The sequence below is a fragment of the Atta cephalotes genome (genome assembly GCF_000143395.1).
Source record: "Atta cephalotes unplaced genomic scaffold scaffold00077, whole genome shotgun sequence".
Classification (NCBI taxonomy): domain Eukaryota; kingdom Metazoa; phylum Arthropoda; class Insecta; order Hymenoptera; family Formicidae; genus Atta; species Atta cephalotes.
In genome coordinates, this window is record NW_012130141.1 from 236,994 (window position 1) to 261,031 (window position 24,038).

At 27.6% G+C, this 24,038-nt stretch overlaps 5 protein-coding genes across 5 annotated transcripts in view; 3 read left to right on the forward strand and 2 right to left on the reverse strand.

Moving 5' to 3' along the window:
• Window positions 1-2,820, reverse strand: part of LOC105624419 (ATP-binding cassette sub-family A member 2-like) — a 17,333-nt gene extending 14,513 nt beyond the window's left edge. Inside the window, exons 1-7 of the mRNA XM_012205785.1 lie at window positions 2,629-2,820; window positions 2,126-2,255; window positions 1,855-2,052; window positions 1,439-1,539; window positions 1,158-1,322; window positions 840-1,056; window positions 423-596 (exon numbers count right to left, since the gene is read on the reverse strand). Coding sequence (XP_012061175.1) covers window positions 423-596; window positions 840-1,056; window positions 1,158-1,322; window positions 1,439-1,539; window positions 1,855-2,052; window positions 2,126-2,255; window positions 2,629-2,820 — 1,177 coding nt within the window. The remainder of the gene's footprint in view (window positions 1-422; window positions 597-839; window positions 1,057-1,157; window positions 1,323-1,438; window positions 1,540-1,854; window positions 2,053-2,125; window positions 2,256-2,628) is intronic.
• A 3,078-nt stretch (window positions 2,821-5,898) lies between these two features.
• On the forward strand, window positions 5,899-8,387 carry LOC105624389 (short-chain dehydrogenase/reductase family 16C member 6-like). Its single transcript, XM_012205755.1, has 7 exons — window positions 5,899-6,057; window positions 6,163-6,300; window positions 6,411-6,605; window positions 6,942-7,071; window positions 7,129-7,246; window positions 7,988-8,113; window positions 8,276-8,387. The coding sequence occupies exons 1-7, from the start codon at window positions 5,899-5,901 to the stop codon at window positions 8,385-8,387; spliced, it is 978 nt and encodes a 325-aa protein (XP_012061145.1).
• Window positions 8,388-16,952: 8,565 nt separating this feature from the next.
• LOC105624390 (epidermal retinol dehydrogenase 2-like) lies at window positions 16,953-19,851 on the forward strand. Its single transcript, XM_012205756.1, has 6 exons — window positions 16,953-17,141; window positions 17,822-18,181; window positions 18,553-18,667; window positions 18,764-18,848; window positions 18,941-19,051; window positions 19,469-19,851. Exons 1-6 carry the CDS (start codon window positions 16,953-16,955, stop codon window positions 19,539-19,541), a joined length of 933 nt encoding a protein of 310 aa, XP_012061146.1. The 3' UTR covers window positions 19,542-19,851.
• Window positions 19,852-20,245: 394 nt separating this feature from the next.
• Window positions 20,246-21,345, reverse strand: LOC105624420. Its single transcript, XM_012205786.1, has 3 exons — window positions 21,177-21,345; window positions 20,846-20,979; window positions 20,246-20,578 (listed from the first exon to the last, which is right to left on the reverse strand). The coding sequence occupies exons 1-3, from the start codon at window positions 21,343-21,345 to the stop codon at window positions 20,246-20,248; spliced, it is 636 nt and encodes a 211-aa protein (XP_012061176.1).
• A 1,897-nt stretch (window positions 21,346-23,242) lies between these two features.
• LOC105624391 overlaps window positions 23,243-24,038 on the forward strand; it is an 8,200-nt gene continuing 7,404 nt past the window's right edge. The window contains exon 1 of the mRNA XM_012205757.1: window positions 23,243-23,296. Within this exon, the coding sequence (XP_012061147.1) occupies window positions 23,243-23,296 (54 nt within the window). The remainder of the gene's footprint in view (window positions 23,297-24,038) is intronic.

The window sequence follows — 24,038 nt, forward strand, 5'->3', positions numbered from 1 at the left end:
GTATATTTCTCTGAAATAGCAAACGTATTACTTTTGTAGCAAAACCTTGAAACATAATTATTAGTTGAAAAATCAATCAGGTTATGATCAGTCAGTCAGATTTAAGAATTGTAGTAAATACTTGGTATATAATTTATATGCTGGTTTGGTATATAATTTATATGCTTCAATAACGCAGAAATATGCGTTTCGTAACGTATATAATTCTGCGTTTTGCATATTTGCTAGGAATTTATATTGTGCACTTATATTGGATAAATTTTTTAACAAAAGGAGTTTCATAACAAAAAATATGAAATACATGCACACAAAAATTGATTGTATGAATAAATATAATGTAAATATAAATAAAATTTTAATTAAGTCATTCTTTTAAACAATTGCCATATTATTCATTAAAGTCAAATAATAGATTAATTCACCGAAATTCATGTAAGTCGTGAAGGCTACTATTCCATAAAGCAAACCACTATGCGGCAGAATCAGTGAACTAATCCTCCACAACATAGATTCTGTTATCAAAAACTGATCCAGAATGATAGTCAAATGCGTCAAAAAGAGCCAAAACAAAACTGATGTAAACAATGCTTTCGTAGCTGTAATAAAATGATGTGCAATCATAAGGATTAGGATTTTTAGAAATAAAAATTGTATTGCGTGTATTTATAAAAAAAAAAAATAATATATATATATATATATATATATTGTATATACAAATTATATTGCGAGAGTATTGGATTAAGTTATCAATGAAGCTAATTTTTTCGTTTTTTTCACATAAGCGTTTACATTCATGCATATATATGTTTTCCTTTTACTCACATATTTGAATGACTTACGATGATCGAAAAGTGTGCTGATGGTGAACATGAAGAGCATTGATAGTATATTGTACATCATGATAAATATAGCAATGACTAACGCGTTTGCAGTCGAAAACACAGGAAACAGGAGGATTGTGCATACGATCGTTACGGGTAATAGAATGATCATAAGATAATTGAGCCATCCGATGTATAACATTGTGAAAGATATATTTGTTAATCTCATAAGACCCTAAAATAAAATTTCTATTAATAAGAGGTATTATACAAAAACATAAGAAAAATTAATATATCAGCGAAAAACAAATTTTATTTTATTTAACAAAAGCTCACTCTGAATCCAGTTTCTTTATCGTGAAGTGCCTTTCTTAATGTTGCTGCTGGCAGCAAAAGGAAAGCAATAACCATCACATAATAGATTATGCTTATGTTAGGTCGAATGATGTACGGTAAAATTAAAAAATTGACTTTATAAAATGGAAATCGGCCAATAGTTAGCTGCAAAGAAGCCTCTTATTAACAACTATTCTTATCAACAACTTATTATATTTTGCTTACAGTTATTACTGTAATGATATCAATTTCATTATAATTTCATTATTTCAAATACTTACGTTATCAGCGATTTTTGGTAGTGTCGGATTTGTCCACATCTCCACAAAAGATTTCTCAATCGCAATTTGCAAAGCCATGAAACCACTTAATACATATGGATCTTCGACGAGAAATATTAAACAATTTATTGAATTTTAGTCATTTGTGCTTAATGCATGTATTACATTATATAAAAAAATTAACTTGGTACATTTGTTATAATTATATGTTAATAATTAGTATTTAATATAAATTAAATTTAAATATAAATTTAAATGATTTATATTTAATGTAAATTAATGATGATTTGATAATGAATTAATAATGATTTTTCAGTGCAAAATGTGTTTCAGTGTAAAATAAACTTTAAGAATACCTTATGAATTAAGATTTATATCTAGCTATATGTTTACTTATGAAAATATATTTAGGATACCCTTATAGACAGGTTCTTCTTCATGCATCATAATCATTTGATTCTCGCCTATTTCAGATGAACGTATTTTATATTCTAAGACTTTTGGCTTTTTAGATGTGAACTTATCAATTTCGAATATTGCCCATAATGCTTTAGAAGTGTCATTTTTTGCGTAACGTGAATGTACAAGATTAATTTCGCTGTCGGCCGCTTGAACTGATATGTATTATAATATATAGCCTTCATTTAATTTCTTTTATATATAAGCATATTTGAGTTATTATCTTACTATTTGTATGAAGCATTTTCGTGGCTTTCAGCATTAACTCATCTATAAATGCATTTCTTGGTGCATACCAGCATTGTATATCATTTGGAAATTTTGTTAGAATATCATTGCGACTATATTGATCTAAATCCTTTAGACAAAATATAAGAAATATTATATACACTTAATTATTAGAATGTACAATTATTAGAACAATTATTATATTAAAATAATTATTAAATATTTAGCATAAACATGAGTAATTTGTGTATAAAAATTATATTGTGTAATATATTATTCTGTATTTATTATTCTATAAATTACGCTGCAATGTAATTTAATATCTAATGAAACAGATGTTTCTAAAATCACAATAGATATATAATTTTGATATTAATTAAAAAATGAAAAAAAATAACATAAAATTATAATATAGAATTATTAAAAACAAAAATATATTAGTCAAATATATTAGTCTCAAGATAAATATATTTATTCAACTTTACAATTGTCAGTGAGACTACCTGTGAATAAAGAGCATGCGGTTCAAACATCAAACGTATTTGTAACGAAATGACAATGGCTATAATTATCTCCAGTACAGTGGTTATAGGATTATGCAGCCTCATAAGCACGGCTTTCCACATAAAAATCCTCCATCTCGTCCCAAATCTTCTCAATTTTGGATGCCTGATGATCTCTCTTATCCTCAGCATCTCGACTCAAGTTAAAATCTTTAATCAAATGCTTGCGCAGCTATTTTGCGGTCTGTTCAATACAAAGAGAAATAGAGAAAGTAAATGCGTTTTCCGCATAGTCAAGAAACCGAGGGTTCCTTGACAGCTGCTTTTATGCAAGAATATTTTCTACGAGAAAACAATGAAGCACTATCAATTAAAGTTAATCAAAATTACACAGAAACAAAGTAGGCGCTTCTGACAAATTTTCAACGACGCAAATTTCGAAAAAGAATTGACCAATCGCATCGTCATGTGAATAATTCAAATCATGAAGAATATTTTTATACCATTCAAATTATTAGCGTTTTCGGCCTGACCAAGTTTGCATCAATTTGGGTTAGAAAATGCTTCGTTATTGGTTGATCTTACACGCTTTACCAATAGGAGAGCACGAAACATTACTTCAACTCAGGTTAGCGCAAATTCGGTCGGGCAGAAAACGCTAATGATTCAAATATGATTTGTCAAGTCTTTCTTCGTTCGAAATCTCGAAGATTTCGGAGTGATTTCTAACATTGTAGACACAAGCTTAAGAGAGATAAATTGCAATTTCGAAAATTCGGCATTTTAATTCACAAAATTCGAAGTTTTTTAAGGGATTTACATCAACTTTTTAAAACTTTGAAAAATCAAAAATTTTTTTTTTCACTTAAATCATAGTTTCTACATGTAAAAATATAACTCCATTAGTTGGAATCCATTAGTTGGAAAATTCGAAATATTTGTAAAGTTGCAGCTGATTCTTTGAAACGCGTCCCTTCGATTGGCGAACCGCATGTGGTTCAGAGCAGTTGATTCATCAGAAAAGACATAGTAACAATAGGTAATTATAAATATCGGTAGAAATTTCGACGATTTATATAACTTCGGTAGTGTCAGTACACAACTATTTTTCAGTGTAAATAGATATACCAAATGGTGCTTGATTCGTGTTGGAAAATCCGTTATCATGTTTGAAAATATATTTATTATTAATGAAAGGCGATAAAAGAATAATGTATATCACAAAGAAAGGCTGTAAAATTAGTACTACACGTCCTAGCAGAGGCTTATAGGTTGTAACTATTATAACTTCTGCATGAAAGCGAACGCTCAAAGTAGCGGAGTGCTCCTTGACTGAAGTGGCAAAAAAGGCTCGCAGAGTCTTAAAATCAGATCGGAAAGAGGCTGAAGAGATTTATGTTGAAGGATAGCTGTATGGCGCAGACTAAAGATAATTTTTACATTTTTTAATTTTATATATGAGCAAGGTATTGATAAACTTTAAACGCGTTTTTCTTAAAACAACATTTTTTTAAATCAGCGTATATTATAACTTTTACAATTTTCATTTGATTTACTTGAAACTTTCAGAGAATATTTCTAATTATCTAAAGAAATACATAGCGTTTTGCGATTAGTTATAAACAATTATTAACATCTTTGTATAAAATTTTTTGGTCATAAATGTTTGTTTTGATAAAATTGCAGAAAAGGGGAGCATCCGCCGATGACTTTAATTAACCGATTTTTTGATGCGAGGTGGCCTTCATTTTACGTGGAAGGTTGTAAATCTATGTCGTTTTGCATTAAAAAAACCTAACTCTAACCCAACTCATTTTTTTAATGCCAGGTGGTCCTCATTTCATATGGAAGATTGTAAACCTAGTGGAACTTTGTTTCTTGAATGTACAACTTTTCATACGAAAATAAAAAATGGGTTGGGTTAGGATTAGGTTTTTTAATACGAAACGACATGGATTACAACTTTCTACGCGAAATGAGAGCCACTTCACGTCAAAAAATAGATTGGGTTAGGATAAGGTTTTTTTTTAATGCGAAACGACTTTCACTTCACCATTGGATCCACTTTTCAACATAAAGCGAGATTCTATATAAGCTACAATTTTTGTTATAGCAGAAACATTATTTTTTAAATACTTTTTTTGTTAATTACTTTTTAACGGACAGGGAGTGACGGCTAAAATTTATTGGAGGTTACTCAAGATGATGATCTTGACAACATATGTCAAAATCGTCGGCGAGTGCTTTCCTTTTCTACAGTTTTACCAGTGTTTTTTTTTTTCAAATGTTCATCATTTTCATAAAGATGCATATTTCTAAAATCCCTTATGTACTTATTTAGTAAATGTTATAGAAAATAAAAGTTTTTGATTTTTTTTGTTCTAAGTCAAACCATTTCTTCATAGTAATCTTGTATGTCGATTGAGCGCTCGTTGAAAACCAGTTTATTTCAATCAATTGCAGTGCTGCCATTTTGCTTAAAAAAATTAAAAAGAAATGTTTTTGTATACTTCAATGATATAATGAATATCGTATACTTCACATGATATAATGAATGCCTCTTTATACATTTTTAATATATTTTATTTTTTTTGCACAAAATATTTCCAAAAATAGTCTTTTTAAGGATCTAAAGTATAACCCATTAAAAAGAGTAGGATGGATAAATTACTTTATTTTCTAGATTTTATTTTTTTCTACAATTTGAAAAAAAGGAGTAATAAATTTACTAATATAAATAAATTCGAGTCGATCTGCGATATATATTATAAGTCCTCATATATCGATGTCATGGCTACGAAACTGTTATTAATCTGCTGACACAGTTTTCTTAAAACTACATATATTCTTAACAATTTTCAGGATTTTTAAATAAATTGGTGATCCCCACCAATACTGTTACATAGTAGGAAGGAAAGTGATTGGCGAACATTACGGTCTGCTGAAACTTACATCACAAAATCGTGGTGCGTTTACGAGATTTACGAACGGATTTTTCTATTCATTTTTGCTATTTTTATTTAGAAATTTTTAGATTTGTGATATATGTTTAGATTTTATTCGTAATGCATTTTTACATATTCATCAAGAAATCGTAATAATTGCGATTAAAGTAATTTTATTATTATGAAGAAATTCCTTTCTTTTTTAACAATTAAATGTGAAATTTTTAATTGACAAGACGATTGTAATAATGATTAATGAATTTTATCTGTTTTTATTTATTAATGGTTTGATATATTTAGGTATATTTTTATAAACTATTCCAAGATGAAGATTATCCAACATATTTTCAAAGACATTAAATTGCATCGACTATTTCTGGATCTTTCTCTTTTGTCGGCAAAGATAAGTCTGGCGATGATAATGGCAACTTTCAGAATGATTGTGCCGTGTTCCATGAAACGTTTAATAGGTGAAACCGTTCTTGTAAGCTTGTTTTGCTTTTTATCAAACTGAAGGAAAGTTGCAAGTTGAATTTTAAAATTTATAACGTACATATTTTTAAAACTAATTTATTCATATCGAAATCAGATCACTGGAGCTGGCCATGGACTTGGCCGCGAATTAGCAATCCAGTTATCTTCGATGGGTTGTATAATTGTTTGTTGGGACAATGATATCGATAGTAATCGATCAACAATGAGAGAAGTGTCGAAAAATGGCGGAGAGGTAAGTATATATTTAATTTTCATTTAAATTTTCATTTAAGTTTTTTATTTTTAATAGAATTTTTTGAAAGAGATACAATCAGATTATTAAAAAAAACATGTAATTTTTAGGTTTATGGCTTTGTAGTCGATGTCTCGAAAAGAATGGAAGTGCGTGAGACAGTGAGATTAATGAGAAAAGTCGGTGTGCCAGATGTCACAATGCTCATTAATAATGCAGCTATATTATATCATAAGCCTTATTTAAGTTTTGATTCGGATGACGTGGAAAAGACATTTAACATTAACGTACTTTCGAATTTTTGGGTGTGCACTTACGTCATTAAATCATATTCTATAAATTATATTCATTTAATTAATGAATATTTATTAAACATTTTAAATATGAATAATTTCAAAGTTATTTTGTAAGAGTTTCGCTTAATAATAACACACACACGCGCGCGCGCGCGCGCGCGCACGCACACATACATACACACACACTTCAAATTTAATAACGTGATATTCTTATATAATAAATTACGTAATATTCTTATTTATATTTTTAAATCAGAAATTCATTAAGTCTTTTTTAAACTAATTGAGAAACGATTTTACCGAGATATAAGATAATAAAGTTAATAAATTTTTTATTTTAAATAGACAATAGAAGCATTTTTGCCTATGATGTTGATGAAAGGAAGCGGTCACATAGTAGCGATAAATAGTATGTGTGGCATTTATGGAGTGTCGCAAAAAGTGGCATATTGCTCATCAAAATTTGCTGTGAGAGGTATTTTGTCAAAATTTTATTTATTTGTAGTAGAATTTTAATAAATTTAATTCGTAGGCCTTATGGAGGCTCTTCACGAGGAAGTACGATTAGATGAAAAAAAACCTAATATTCATTTCACAACGATATATCCATTCTATATTGATACAGGATTAGCGAAGGATCCCAAATACAGGTAATAACACTTAGATTGATTTAATAATAGACGCTATTTTTTAAGACATTATAGCAAAAAGAAATGTACATATTTAATATCTACGTAATGTAATTATATCTCACTCATTACGAGATTGTACTCATCATGCTATCAATTAAACAAGTATTTTTTTAACGAGTATATATCGACGATATCTATGATGAAATAGCATTTCCGCGCAGATATCTTCCGGCCTAGTCGCGGTGGTTCGCACGCGAACATTGTATTTACGAAACGAGTCGTCTTTATCCACTGCAACATAGCGTAATTGTATGGAATGTAATTAGCGCCCAGTAAGTGGAACGGTCTGATCCATGAAGTAATAATGAGATTAAAAAAAAATATTGCACTTATGATTCACTATCTTCGACGCGATTTCTAGTTTTTATATGTTTAACATTATATTGAAAAAAAAAATTGAGATTACATGGATGTAAAATATCTTGATGTATTACTTATTGTTAGAAAACTTTATTACGTTTCTCTTTTCTCGTAGCAGAAAAAAACTTATACATTTTTGAAATTAAATTTAATTAGATCAAACGTTGATTATAGAATCTGATTACTTTAAGTGTGAGTTAATAATAAGAAAAATATAAAAAAAGAGTTTTTTTGTCTGTATCATATTATATAATATACTTTTGTGCATGATGAAAAATACTTGTTTTATATTCATGATGTTAAAACTAAAAATGAACTTTAATCTAGAATGAATTGCAGATTTCCTTATATTTTCGGCGTTGTGACCCCAGAATACGCCGCTCGTGAAATAATTAAAGCAATTCGAAGAAATTATACCGAATATTCAATACCGCGATGTCTTTTTTCTTTAAATACAATCAACAGGTATATACCGGAATCAAAAGTCATGCAGTTGTTATCTGTTTGATCACATCTATTTAATGTTTAAATTTGTATTGTATTGTTTTTTATAGAATCCATAAATATTTATTCTTGATGATTATGATGTTACATGATGAAATATTTATCATTTTTTTTCTTCTTCAGGATTGTTCCAGAGAGCGTAATGCGTTTAATATTAGACTTTTTAGCGGATATCGATCGAAAACAGAAAGAAAAAGACACAATGAATGCGAAACTAGATTTGATAAAAACTTAGGAATTATACAAAATGCTATATTTTTTTTATTAGATATAGTTTTTTATTAGATATAAGTTTACCTGTAATATATAATAATGTATTATTAGATTAATAAACATACATACGTTTCTATACATTTTACTTTTTATATTTATTATTAATGATTAATTTGACAATTTGATATTAAATGCGGAATTTTTGAATCTTTATGGTTAAATATAACATTATCTGATACTGTCGGAATTACTTGTTCTCTGCTTTTATAGCGCATTATGGCTTATACGGATTGTAATAACTATTGTATTTTTTTTTTAAATCGACTCATAACACTAAATAAACTGTTAAAAAATTATTGATGAACAGAATAGTTTTAAAGAGGAAAAATAAAATTACTATTCATTTGTCAATCACATTAAGCGATTTCTACATTACAAATTTCAATGGACTACACATATTTTTTGAAAATAAGATGAAACAGAAATATCCAATATGCATCAATATTTTTAATTTTATTAGATAACTTATATAATATTGTGTATAATTTTGATCTGAGAATCCGATAACTTAAGTAATATTATAATTTTTTGAATATCTTAATATCGAAAATGACTCGATCGGCGTTGTATTGTATCTTTATATTTATATTTTCGAAATATTAAATTCTTAATTTATTTTTAATTGGCTCGTAGCTCTTCTATTTATTTATATTGATTTATTCTAAATGAGCCGTATTATTAATTTATATATATAATTTTAATTTTACTTTTCCACGATGTATTGATGTAAATATATAACTATAGTACTTAATAAGAGAATCAGTGATTGATCTGAACTATTGGAAGGAAAAGTACAATGTTCTTTTAGAAAGTAAAATCAAGTGTGCAATCACAATGCATCACGCTGTTATTGTCAGCCTATTCGATTACATAACTAACAAGTGTGTTAGCTTTGGTTAGTTACATGAAATATTATATCTTTCGATTTATAACATGGGCTGCACTTATCTCGTAAAAATAACGTTATTTAAGTGCACTTTTGTTACTTCCGTGTTATTACTTCTTGCAACATAATTTACTCGATATAATTTACTTCATATGTCATTTAACTTATACCTGAATTGCAAAGTTTTTATTTATTTGTGATCTGATAATTGATTGAATTCTTAAATCGCGGATCAATATTATTATTATCTATCTTTATACGCATTTAAATACTTTGAACGTTGTTATTTCACGTGATATGCGATAATTTGTATATAAGTGGAAACTAATATATATTTATAACTTTTTTTTACATTTTATAAATGCATGTATTACGGACGATTTCTCGGAATAACATCTGATCGGATGTCATAATTTAGTACACAAAGATAATAATATTATTCAACAAATAAAACAATTTTTTATATAAGATAAAAAACTGCTCAGTTAAATATTTTGCTGCTTCTACTAGAATTATAGCTGTTTTTTGTATTTTATAGAAAATTATGTATTATACATATAGAATTATAATTTATAGCACGAATCTCATTTCTATTTCTAATCATCTATATGATTAGATATAACATATTCAATATCGCAGTACTTGCTAGAAATTTATCTATTTTAGCTATTTTTTGTACTTAGATAATTTTCGCTATAATTATAAGATTACTTTTTTGATGTATTAAATATTGAATTGCATTTTTTTTCAATTTTGTAGAGAATAAAAAGCATAAAAGATATTTTTAGAATTTTGCGTGATTAAGAATGGCCTTAACTTTGAATAGTGGACGAAACGATCAAGTCTTTATTATTTCCCTATTACACTTTAAGCAATGAGCATAATTTTATTTTATTGATTATAAAACATGTTGATATTATAAATTATGCAAAAATGATATAAATTTATCTCATTTTTTTTTGTGTCTCTATATTGTATAATCGGCAATGCAAATTGTGTAATTTCTTACAGAGACGGTTACACAATCTAATTAAACCATTACTAAATAGAAGCATGCTGGTAACTGCATGAATTTGCATTACTATATAAGAAGAAACAAGGTATTCACCTTGTTGATTGTGAAAGAACTCTTCTCTCTAAAAAAAGAAGTCAATCTAATTACTAAATATAGAATTTTATAGAAATCTTTTCTGCATTTATATAATACATTAATACATAATTACATTAATAATAGGTGTAATCATTGTAATATCTGCGTTTTTTCATAGATTGTAACTATATAAATTAAAACGTTTAAAAAATTAATTGTAACACTCAAAACGTTATGAAATAGTGTGTCTTGACATTAAAAAATTTGTCTCAAATAAATTCAATATCTAAATTCTAAGCAGAATCGTAAGATTTGTAACATATTCTTATAAGACTTGTAAAAATTTTTAAGTGCTCATACCTATGTATAATATTTTTGAAAGCTTCTCACTAGCCAAAATTTACAAAAAAATCATAGATATTTCATAGAATAAAAATCATAGAATAATCGTACATCTTACGATACATATGCATAAAATTAGAATATTAGTCCTTATATAAGTTCCTTATATAAGATTCCTTATATATAAGTTCTTACAAGTTCTACGAAACATGTTACGAGTTCACCTTAGGATTTTGTTTAGAATTGATCCACAAGTCTTTCTTATATAGCTAATCGCAAAAAGGTTAAGAAATACTTTTCTTTCAATGGATTTCGGAATTCAGTGTTCGTAGAGCGATTGACACAAATAGTTAGATCTATAAGAACCACTCAATGAGCTGCATTCCGAAACCTATATTGGAAAAATAAGTTGCGACCTTTCTGTCAGCGGATCGTAGTTTCTATATATGTACATTGAAAAAAAGATCGGCTGAATATGGTAACATTTTTAATGGTTATAGCAGTCAATTTTTGATTGCGTTAACGGCTAACGCAACTAAAAATTGATTGCTATATTTTATATCTAAATTGGCTACAATAGCCAATCTTTTCTTTCAATGTATATAAATCTCTTAAAACTCTTTTTAGCATTCAAAGACTTAGCACAATAAATTTATCTATTTTTCTTTTGCAAAATAAATTTAATTTTTTGTTTAATAAAATTAAAAACATTATCTTGTTTTATTGCTAAACGCGAATAATAAAATATTATAAAATATTATCTATAACAAATTTATATAATAGATGAATTTATAAATAAAATAGATGAATTTATAAAATAATTTACATAAAATTTTACCAAAATTATCAAAATTTTATCACTTGTTTGAGAATAATATTAAAGATTTATAAATAACTGTAATTAAAAAATAATAATAGAATTTCTTTTTTGATTAAATCAAAAATATTTTAATTAGGAAATGCAATCCGGATGTGCATTATTAATATTGAAATCAAACAAGTTAAATCTAACAAGTATATTATACGTGGACGATTAATGATGTGCAGCTTTCAGCATTATTCACATAAAGAGAATGATGTTAGAAAACACTCGAATAAAGAAATAAAGAAACAATAAATGACGATGCTGATGGCCTTGGGTCTTATAACTTGACTATTCTCAGTGCGTTGTACCGTTTCAGTGTTCAGTCAAGTTCAAGCGATTCGAGCGGACTGACCGCTGACGTCGTCGTTACATTCACAGAATTGTTGTTTCTTTACATTCCCCACTATTCGCAAAACTGCCGAGTGACTTGGAGATCCAATGTGATCCAGTAATCTACGCGTCCCTCGTGGTAACGTTTCTCGCTCTATTCCTTCTGTGTGACTATAAGACCGCTGCATTGTACTATATGCGCACTTATATTATATATAGTGTAAATTTGGATAATCTGTTAAAATAGGTATGCGAAGAGACAATTTGCATTCATAATAAAATTTACGATTTAAAATTTATTCTATTATTCTAAAATTTGATTTATGTCAAGAATAGAAACTTTGAAGTATTTTATATTTTATTTTATTTTATCACACAAAAAAAATGATGTTTTATTAGCAATATCAGTCAACAATAGTTTGAAAATAATCTTGTTAATTCAATAATAATATTAATGAAATAAATTATGCTCAAATTTTAAAATGTTATTTGTTAGTATTATTATTGAATTAATAAGAGTAATTAATAAGAATAATTACTTTCAGATTAGACTAATACTGCTAATGTAATATCTTTTTTTTTTCATTAATTTTTTATTATTTTTGATAGTACAATTTTGAAACTAAAAAATTTAATATAATATTTAAGACTTTTTAACTGTTTAAGTGTTTTTATAATTAATATATATTCGAATTAAAATTTTATAAAGAAAATTTTATAAAGAAAAAAAGAATATCCGCTTAATATTGTTGAATACGATTTGTTTAGCTCTAAAATATATGTATTTATATAAAAGAAAATATATATATAAAAGAGATCATTAGTCTGTTTTTTTTCTCGCTCTTTTGACAAATATCAAACATATACTTATCTCATTTTAAGTTCCAAAAGTGTACACTAGCGTTCAGTCACAGAAAACAGACCGTATGTATATTGTTTATTTTATTTACAATTAATTAAAATATTCAGATATTTAGAATAATTAAAGAAAAATTTATCGACAAAAGAATTTTACAAATAAATACATCAAGTTTGTTAATACACTGTGTCTTCTATTTGTCTTGCATATTACAAGATTAAACGAGTAAACAATCATTCAAAACAAATAAAAATATGTTACGGATTATCTGTAGATTTTATTAAATTTTATATAATAAAATTTATATAATAGATGATTTGAATAGTTTTTAAATAATAAAAAAATATATAAATATTTTTTAACAAATTAATTAATAATATCTATTTTTACATTATAAATACATACAATTGTACCAAACTTATAGAAGTGATTAATCCTGTTTTATGTTATCTATGTGTACTTCAAATAAATGGCAACAAAAGTTCAAGTGCCTTTTACAAATAACATGTGATTTCTAATGTGTAATGTTGGGAACGTGATGACGTAAACAAACTGGTCATAAAAAATATACGCTATTATTTAGAATGTTTCTGTATCATTAATCTCTACTTTAATCGAGATTTGATACAGATATGATATTATAATTGTAGAATAGCTATTCAAAATAAAAATATAATTCCTGCAAATCATAAGAGTGCGACGAGAACGAATCTAATACGTAAGGATGTAAGTTGTAATTTATCGATCTATCGATCATGTACAATTGATTGATCCAATACAAAGTATTCATTAGATACCTGCATTTCTTCATGTTGAAATGGATTAATGATTAACTGTTTTTACTGCTAGTCTTTGTTTTAGACTTTTTTTAAATATGATGCAATATTTGATGATATTCAATAATATTTAATGATATTTAATATTTTTTGATTTATCAAAACTACAATTAAAAGAATAAATATAAAAAAGTTACACAATAGATAATCAATCTTTATTTTGAGCTATTGTCTTAAAGGTAAGAAAAAAAAATCTTTAGAGGGATCACGTCTATGCCGAAATGTTACGTAAGAAAATGTATAAGTTTGTTTTAGAAATTTGATTAGAAACTTGATAAATATAATTAATATTATAATATTGGAAACCACAGATAATCGATTAAAACTAATAAGTAAAGTATATATTTTTTTTAGTTTCTTTTTTAGTTTCTATTTTAACTTATATTTCTTATATTTTAATTTAAAATGATTAATTAAACTTATACTTTATATTTATATATAGAAAAATTTTGAAGCTGAATGCAGCCCTGTTTTGCACAATTACTTGAGTTCATTATGAGATATAATCGCCTGTCAAGCTGTACGTAGAACGTGAAAAAATTTAAATTTCCTCTGACTCAGCTTCAATCAATAAAATGATAATATCGTAATTAGTGCCTTTAAGAACAAGTTTAATCTTTAAGTTTTAACATCTCATTTACTTTTATCTCAATTTTCTATCAGTGCTTTGCGGTGACGATTATCGTTATTTTACATTAATAATTGTTATTTGACTCTATCATTATCGTTATTAATATTGTTTTTATTACGGTGTTACTAATTGTGTACAAACAAAAAGTTCATTGCATTAATATTTTATCATTTCCCATAAAATATCAATTCTGAGCGAATTTCAAGCTTATGTCTCGAACGATAGTTTTTAATTTTTCTTCTAAACAACATTATATAACAGATAATAGATATCTGATTGCAGTAAATGCAGACACTGCTAGGTTTTGCTTACTCTTACTTCGTGGGAAGTAGTGCACCCAAAGAGAATTATTTATTACGTAATAGAAAAAATAATGTTCGCTCTAACACCTCACCAGATTTATAATGTTGCATTTAGTTAACATATGCAGCGCACATTTATACTTTGTTATTGTTTTCCGCATTGTTTTCTCATATTTTCATATTTTTCCAATAAGCTATTCGCGTTTATATATCTAAGACTGCGTTCGAGAAATGCACTATATGTATGTGACAAGTACATTGATGTTTACAGGTTTTAAACCTTAATTCGATTACTTTATATGATTATTTTTTTATTATATTTTATTATATTTTATTTATATTTTTATATTCTAATTTTCATTGTACTAATTATTTCATCAAAGTTCCTAGCGTGCTGCAAATTAGTCCACTTGTACGAATTTGCAATCTGAATACTAAAATTACACTGTATTGAATTATGTATTCTATACGAGTACACGGCTTTCTCCGCTGTTTTACGAAATTGTTTTTATACTAACTTAAAAGTGATTTTAAGTTGAACGTAAAGCTAAACATTTTAAAAGTGATATTGTTATTTTTTTGTCAAGATTACGACTCAACCAAAGATTTATGTTGTTCAAACAGAAAAAAAAACAAATGGCAACTTTATGGTTTGTTAAACTTGTTAAACAGTACTTTCAATCTTCTTTTTCATAATAGATATGTACATAGCATTCGTACAGTATGTTTCATTTATCCAATCAGAAAGTTTTGTATACTATTCTTGGTGAAAACTTTTTTAGAATTCTTTATAACTTTTGAAAATTTCTATACAAATTTAAAAACTATTCTTAAAGTTCTTCTGTTTACACTGTAACCATAGTTATAAAATCTAATAAAAGCGTATATAATTATAAAATAATTTACACAAAAAGAATTTTTTAAACTATTATTTTATTCCTTTAAGATAGAATAAAGTTTTTTTAAATAAATATTTAATTTTGTTTTGTATTATAATTAAGGTTATATTAATTAAAATCCTATACTAAAGTAGGAAATATTTTTTTCTAAAATTAATGTTTTAATTGTAGTTAAAATATATGAAGTTTTAAATATTTATATCAGGTTCAATATTTCTTAACGCATTTTTATTTCAATTTGATCACAATTTAACTGTTTTATTTTCTTCTTTGCATATTAAAAACGTTAATACGTTATATAATACTAATCTATTATATAATACTATCTATTATATAATACTGAAAAAACTTTTAGCGGTTTTAAGGCGGTTACATTTTGCAATTGAATTTAGCGTGTTTATGATATATCTAGTAAAGTAGAAACATACATTCACAGCTTAAGCATTATGTAATGCAAATTAATTTCCGGTTATTCGGTCAACTATATATTTTCCTTAATGAAAATGCAAAAATTATAAATTATATTACGAGTAATAAAAAATTCATTACTATATAGCAATAAATTTTAAATTTTAATAAAAGATGCAAATTATTATCTAACATAAAAATTATGTACCGTAAAAAACATTGCATTAATAGGAAATACTTTATTTAAGAATTAAACACGTTTTGCTGTGCTAAAACGATAATTTACTTAAATACAATTAAAATCTTTTATTGCAATATATTAAAACTGGTGTAGACCAAAATAATGTGACCTATTTAGGGTATATTTCAACTTGTAGAGAATCTCTGCAACAGTCTCTGGCATACATGATTTATTTCTATAGAATTAGTTTGCTTTCACATCTCGATGTGAGGATCGTAAATCTTTTGGGGTGCTTGCTTGTCTATAAAGTGTTACATTCTTCATTATATATCATGTAGGCACACAGAACTTTGCACGTTACATAACTACTTGCTCATAACAGTCTTGATATTAAACTTTCTTATATGAAAGTGCATTGATTTCGACAGAGTGCAAGTATAATTTATCATATCCTCTAATTACAAGCAATATATTTATGGATGTAATAAAGAAAAAAAATTAAGAAATAATTAGTTGAATATTAAAAAAAGAAAGGAAACATAGAGACTACAATTTAGCCAGGTGCTTCTAATATTTCTAAGAAAAGAAATGTGTAAGACACGAATAACCCAATCATGTTTGATGAAGATTATTGTAATGTTATATATATGAATATTATTGTAATATTATATATTAACAAATTATAATTGTATTATTTCTCTAAATTAACAATAATGATTATACAATAATAATTATGTATACATTAAAATCTAATAAATAAATTAATAAATAAAAGCGTAACAAATAAATCAATTATTAATCAACTTACAGTTTGTAATTATAGTATTTAAATTTTAAATAAGTTTTATCAAATTTGAATATCATAATAAAATAATTAATCTGTATCATTTTGCAGTGGATGATGCTACGAGTTAAAGACGAATCAGTGACTACAAATTCAAGAAGAGGCTTTTCAATTAATTTTTTGTTTTATCTCAGTTTCGAATTTGTAATTGGCGCTATCATCTCTAGTTTCTTAGTCATCCTTAATGTCATCAAATCTCTTTTGCCAAAGCCACCAAGGAATTTGAGCGGTGATGTAGTTTTAGTATGTATATTTTTCTTTTCACTAATTTTAAATTATATATTTTATTAATTTATTAATTTATATTATATACAATTATTACGTTTTTATAATTAAAGTTAACAATTTAAATATTAAATTGTATTATTTAAACATATTTAGTTTACATAATATATATCATTTATAAAATGTAATAAATATTTTCTGAATTAGAATTGAAACGTTAGAAGAAATAAATTCTGCATGTGATACAATTAAATGTAATAAATACCCAGATAGCAAAATGTTTGTAGTCTTCTAGCAGATTGTCAGCAAGTTCGAGCAGAAAATGACGGCAATCTGCCATCAACTGCGGCCGCATTAGGTTTGTGTTCTGTTAACATCGCCTGTCGATATAATGTGAAGGTAAATTGTTGGCAGAAACTGAGAGATCCTGCCGACATTATCTGACGCTTGCAGATTCTGATACATTTTTTCTAGCACTCTGTCAACAGTATTATGTATATCTAATTCTGTAGCAGACATTTAAAAAAATCTTCTATCTACAGACTTGGCTCTGGGTAGTTATCTTAAGATTTTGCATTTCCTCTCTCTATCGTGACTTAAATATAAATTTGAAATTTTTAATTTGAAATTTTTAAAACTTAATAATCTTGAAAATATAAAATAATTCTTTCTTAATGGACAAATGTTTCCTGTAATAGATTGCCGGAGTCTCGTCGACCCTCGGCGAGTCTCTTGCCGAAGAATTCGCGAGGGGTGGATGTTCTGTGATCTGCATGGATAACGATTTTAGATCCGTTAAGGAGATAACTACTAGGTTAAAATTACGGTGCAATAAAGTGAAGGGAATCGGACCTAACCATAGGGAAAAAGAGCAGAAGAATGCAGGGGCCACAATGGCAGCATACGAATGTAATCTGCTGGATCGTAATGCCATACGTGAGATCGCCAAGAAGATCGAGGATGAAATCGGTGGCATCGACGTCTTAGTGACCTGTGCCGGGCAGTCTTATCAAGATATTTTCGATACAGCCACTATTACTCTCATGAGCCATTATTGGGTGAGCGTCAGTTGTGTCCTTGAAGCAATCTTGTCATGTCACAAGACATTCATACATATATCTTTTGATATTCATCTTTATAATTTATTATTGCTGTTTTTTTTCAACTTTTAATAACTTTTAATTCTACTTGTAAGTCTTTAACTATTCTTTTTGTCCTGTAATCCGCAAATCCATTTTATTTTTTAATCCGTCTAATTAGTATTTTCAATTTTCGATCTCATTTTGGCATATTTTGTGTTATCATTATTTTGACTATAGGTACTTTTCGGCTAAGATCATCATGTCATCAACTACATTCCTGCACATATTTTTGACTTTATTTGTAAACTGTGATCTACAGTTTTTTTTCTTCTTTTTTTTTATTGTAGACTATGTTGGCATTTTTGCCATTTATGGTACAACGCGACAGAGCATACATTGTCGGAATTACGCCAATTACATCCACCCAGGATATATATTTGAACTCGAGGGCGGCGATCGCTGGTGAGTGTAGTCAATCATAAAAACTATTCATCAAATCGCGTGCGGTAAACAATAAATGTCATGTCGGTTAATAGCGCGTGATTTATTTATATTTAGGTCTCATGGAAAGTTTGGGTCAAGAATTGAGCAATCGTAATAGTCATCTTACCTTCCTCACGATTTCACCTACAATAGCATGCAGGTGAGTTTTCTCAAAAGAAGAAAAAGAGAATAAAGAAATTTTCTCATTGTTCCTATAGTAACTAATTTCAAATCACTAATATTATATTATAGCTCGACAAGACAAGAAGAACAAGCAATAGCTAAGGAGATTGTGCAGGCAGTCAGAAGAGGCCAATGCAGCATTAGCATTAATTGGTGCTCGCAAATGATGTATCAAATAAGGTAAAGAGATTGAAACTAACTAATTAAAAATTAATTCAATCAAGATTAATGATCAAGAACGATTTATAAGGTATTATTTTAGACATTATGTAATATGAATATTTGAATATTTCAAGTAAAAATTAAATTTGAAGAAATTTGAAGAAGTAATAAATTTTTTAGCATATTGCAGCATATATGCAATAAAAAATGGAAAAATCTTTATTTTAAACACAATTATGTAAACTGTTATAATATTCTTTTAGATAATTTTTTATTTTATTATTTACTTATGTTTACACGCGTTTATTTTCACTTTGCTAACATCTCAACATTTTTGCACAATTCGCACAAATCATGCAGATTTGATTTTGTGGCAATTAAATTTAATTCTTGATACATTATTTTTAATTGACTTTTTGCGATCTTGTATTTCAGTTGTGTGATCTATAGCGCAATAACGACGGTCTCACAATGGCTTCACACGCAGGGATGTGATTATTCCTTTTAAATCCTGTTCTTGCTCACGAAGCATGAAGCATTTCCAGTCGGCCACCAACACGAGTGTGGGAATTCGCATTTTCTGTTAGCGAATTTCCTCAAGGTAGACAGTAAAAATCTTTAAAAGCTATTTGAAATTTGTGTAAGCAGTACCTTCTCACGAATTATGTGAAGGGAAGAATCATTCCAAATATTCACACGGAGTCAAATTATAAATCGTCGTGTATTACAATATCTTAGTATATTATTATATTGCTCAAAGACGATTTTCATAGTTTTTAAGAAAATAGATTTTCTGTTAATAAAAATTCAAAAATTTGTTTTTACCTTTTTTTTATCCTTCTCATCAAATATATAAAATATTTAATTATTAATTAAGTACTATATTTGATTCTATCTAGTACTATATTTGAAGTACTATATTTGAATCTATCTCTTACAAAGATATTACTAAATTTTATGTTCGCAAATTAAAATTACGTCTTAATAATTTTAATAAGTTTAGTATACATTTATTACATACTTCTTTGTATATTTTTTATATTTTTCATAAATTATACAATTTCTTTTACAAAACACAAAATATGTCATAGTTGTTAAAAAAATTAGTAAAGTAAATTTTTGTACATATATTATAATTTTATTGCTTATTTGATCTTGTTAAAAATTATTTTAACTTTTATTCATTTTTACTAATTGCCATAAAGTCATAACTTATTGGCCCATAAAAAAGCTTGACATTGAATTGGGTAACAAAACATCATAATGACCGCTTTCAGAACATCCGGTGAATAGGAGTCTCGCGGTTTCATAGTTGATGTTCACGCGGTTATGGAAGACCAACTTAAGCTCATATCTGCCAGGAAGTTCACGATAAATCGAAAGATTCATGCGATGAAGTTTTGTGGCTACCGTGCATTCCAGCTCGCTGGCAAATGTGCCTATTAGACTCATGTAATCGTAGTACTCTTGGCAATCCGAAATGTTCCATTCAGCTATCACGAATGGACCGTACTCGCGCCAATTGTCCTTAATATGCTGCACAACCTATCAAATGATCCATAGCTGTTATACATGTCATATATCAATTACCGCCTGTGTTATTATCAAGTTGACATCAAAAAAATATTTATAGGGTAGCAATATTTGGCATTCTACGCGTTTTAACTAATTAATCTTTGTTTCCTATCACGAAATGATTCTATTTTTAATTTCGTTGCAATCAATCTATAATATTTGTGATATTTCACATGTAGCGAATTTCATATTTATCTAGTTACATACAATATTTACAATTAAATTACAATGACTGACCATAGCTCGGAGCGATTGATGCTCTTCCTCGTTTCGCCACAAAATATAGCTGATCGCTCTAAACATGCAATTCCCATCTCCATATATTTTCCGCACGCGAAACGTGCCCTCGTTACACCTTAATAGAGCCGTATCTTTGAGGAATCCAAAGTATACATATTATTGATCACAAATTTAATATTAAATGCACAATAATCAGATTTTTAAAAATACAAATATTTTTGTAAAAATAAATTTCGGAATCAAGTAGCCATGTTTATTGTTAAATATGATGCTCATGGTACTTGATAAATTACCTTTTTTAAATGCTTGAAATCGTCTACTTTTACACTTTCTGCAAATAGATCTTGTAGTTCGCGTTGAAATTTTTGTGTTGGAAACCCAGCAGATTTGCCATGCAGAATCACGTTTGCTTGTCTGAGTTTTCGAAAATTTACTAATTTTGGAATCTCCTCGATCGAAGAAATATTTTGTTTCTTCGAGATTCTGTCCTTTTTCATTCTCGAGTAATGTACGGCGGTGATCGCAATCTTCTGAAAATTATCTTTATAATCCATTATATAATTACTCTTTATATACAATTTTTTTTTGAAAAAATAAGAGAGACATGGTGTCTTTAATTAAAATTATCTATAATATTATAAAATTATCTATAATATCTATAAAATCGAGAATCATTATCCTTTTTCGGAAAGATAAATAAAAATTATGAGAAATGTATCTTCTACATGTAATTACAATTATTAAAACAATTACTATGCTTTTATAATAATTCTTCTATTATTTAACATTAAGCAAATAATCTTTTTATAATCTTTTAATAATTTTAAAATATGTTCTTACCGTTTTTGAAGATATGTGTGCAGAAATAAAACTGCGAGAAACACGGAAGACAAAGAATTTTTAATAGTTTTGATAATCTTGACGTTAGAATATTAGAAGCTTAATTTAGCTTCAAAGATAAAACGACCTCATAAATAACAATTATTAATTATTCGCGAGTTTTCAAAATATAACAATTTCTACATTGTGTTATAACAAATAATAATTATGCAAATTCTTTTAAAGTAAATTAGATACAATGTGTACACATGTTTTAGACATTTCATAGCTTGAACATAACAATTTATGATTATCGATTATCGAATATATCTGTTCGTTCAATTACATTTCCTGGAACTTTCTGTACCCAAACGAATAATTTTAATCAAGTTTTGGAAAAAGAAAGAATGAAAAGAAATAAAATATTAAAAATATTGAAAACAAATAAATTAAAAAAATACAGTTTTTAATAAATTTTATAACTAAATATATTTAAGTTCGTATGTGACAAAAATAACAAATAGTTTATAAAAAATTAAATTAAATTAATTATTGCCAATTAGGAAGAGCTATTTTTTGCTCTTGTTTCTTAAAAATAATTTAGATATTTAATTGTAAATTAATAAATTTCTGTTGAAGTGTTTATGTAGAAACAGTCTATATAAAATTAATATAAAATTAATAATACTTGAATGATATTTCGAATCCAATTATTACTTAATGAATATCAAATTGTACTTGAATATTCATTTTTCTGAAATAAAACAAGTATTTGAATATTCGAATATTATTTGGTGAGTGCAAAAACATTTTAGTGAATGGGTATTTAGATATTTGGATCAATTATATCCAATCATATCATTAATTTTACTTTGGACATATTCTTTTCTCATTGGCGGGAAAATTCGTATTTATAGTTTGGCAGACCTGCTCACAGCATTATCGCAGCAGTATCGATACATACAGTACAATTTCGACCTACACTTACAAATTTATAACCGTTATTATCTTTTATTTTTTTTAATAAAAATTTTCACATTACTGGATTAGAATTTTAATTTTCTGCATCCAAACCTAGTATTTTTTGTTTTTAAGAACGTTGTATATTTATATTTATCTCTAATCGAATAGAATCGAATAGAGGTGCATAGCTTGGCCTCGACAAAGCAACACGTTATTTTGTCCAGCTGCCACGATGTTGAGGGAGGGGAGGTAAATTTCTTACACGTGCCGCGGTGGTGGCAGTCGTTCACCAACCGTGACAAAACGAGCGTGCTCCAGGCTCCGGTTGCCTGGCTACGCCTAGCTACGAGCTACGAGCGCATGGTGCATGCCACTTGCTGCGGTCGTAGATTCGCACCAGTTCGCACACAGTGATACCGTCATACCGCGCGGTAGGGAGCGTAGAACAAGTGTTTCAGTTGCTCTGCGAGCAACAAACAGGGGAAAAGCAAAAGATGGCGATGGTGCATTGAAACGTGCCACAATAGTGATGCAGTGCGAGCGAGTGCCGTCGTTATTTGCTCCGATCGTACCGCGCGAGATCGCTCGTTGAGCGGAGCGCGGTCAAATGACATGGGAATTTGCAGCAGAAGGCATTTTCTACTGACAATATGCAGCTTGCAACTAGTGAGTGCATATTAATCCGGATGTGTACGCCAACTTTTGATTCGACTGTAACGTCTGGCTATGAATTATTCCTATATACGTATTGTGTATGACTTTATCTGTACAGATCGAGTCACATGTCTTTTTTTTTCTTCCGGATTCCTCGATTGTGATACGATGTATTAGTCACACGTTATTCTGTGAGCGACGCGCACTTAAACAGCGTCCATTAGGAGAGTCGAAGAAGAGCCGTTACCACATTTTTCTTATCAATTCACGGATATTGTTTTATCGTATCGACCTGCGCGGTTTATCTCGCGCGGTTTATTTCGAGGAATTTCTCTAAAAGGGATTTTTATATTGCGATTTCGTTATGTCATTTGATAGTTGCATAGCTCCTATAATATTGGATCAATCGTATTTAGATGCATTTTTTAAATGTATTCTACTATACTACGAGTGACTTGCTTTTTGTGTCAGAAGTATAAGAAAGTAATTGCAATAAAGACTAATGAACGTTTAGATTTCTTTTTTAGAATGTCAGAAGACTTTCTCTGTTGGAATGTTATAATATCAAATTTTAATATATATTGATTTTAAAATATAAAAAATTCGATATATATATATATATATATATATATATATATATAATAATAATAAATATATATAATAATATATATATATATATATATTATATTAGTTTATTTTTAGTTAGTTAGTTTTAAATTTTTTAAATTTAAACTAACTAATTAATTTATTTAGT

What these genes read in the sequence shown, in the direction of transcription:
- LOC105624390 (XM_012205756.1), top strand. Translation starts at nt 16,953, where the DNA reads ATGATGCTACGAGTTAAAGACGAATCAGTGACTACAAATTCAAGAAGA. An exon ending in CTCTCATGAGCCATTATTGG is followed by an intron (nt 18,182 to 18,552) that starts GTGAGCGTCAGT and finishes TTTTTATTGTAG; the next exon opens with ACTATGTTGGCATTTTTGCC. An exon ending in TCACCTACAATAGCATGCAG is followed by an intron (nt 18,849 to 18,940) that starts GTGAGTTTTCTC and finishes ATTATATTATAG; the next exon opens with CTCGACAAGACAAGAAGAAC.
- LOC105624389 (XM_012205755.1), top strand. Translation starts at nt 5,899, where the DNA reads ATGAAGATTATCCAACATATTTTCAAAGACATTAAATTGCATCGACTA. An exon ending in ACGTACTTTCGAATTTTTGG is followed by an intron (nt 6,606 to 6,941) that starts GTGTGCACTTAC and finishes TATTTTAAATAG; the next exon opens with ACAATAGAAGCATTTTTGCC. An exon ending in TCTTTAAATACAATCAACAG is followed by an intron (nt 8,114 to 8,275) that starts GTATATACCGGA and finishes TTTCTTCTTCAG; the next exon opens with GATTGTTCCAGAGAGCGTAA.
- LOC105624420 (XM_012205786.1), bottom strand. Translation starts at nt 21,345, where the DNA reads ATGAAAAAGGACAGAATCTCGAAGAAACAAAATATTTCTTCGATCGAG. An exon ending in ACAAGATCTATTTGCAGAAA is followed by an intron (nt 20,980 to 21,176) that starts GTGTAAAAGTAG and finishes GATTCCTCAAAG; the next exon opens with ATACGGCTCTATTAAGGTGT. An exon ending in ATCAATCGCTCCGAGCTATG is followed by an intron (nt 20,579 to 20,845) that starts GTCAGTCATTGT and finishes ATCATTTGATAG; the next exon opens with GTTGTGCAGCATATTAAGGA.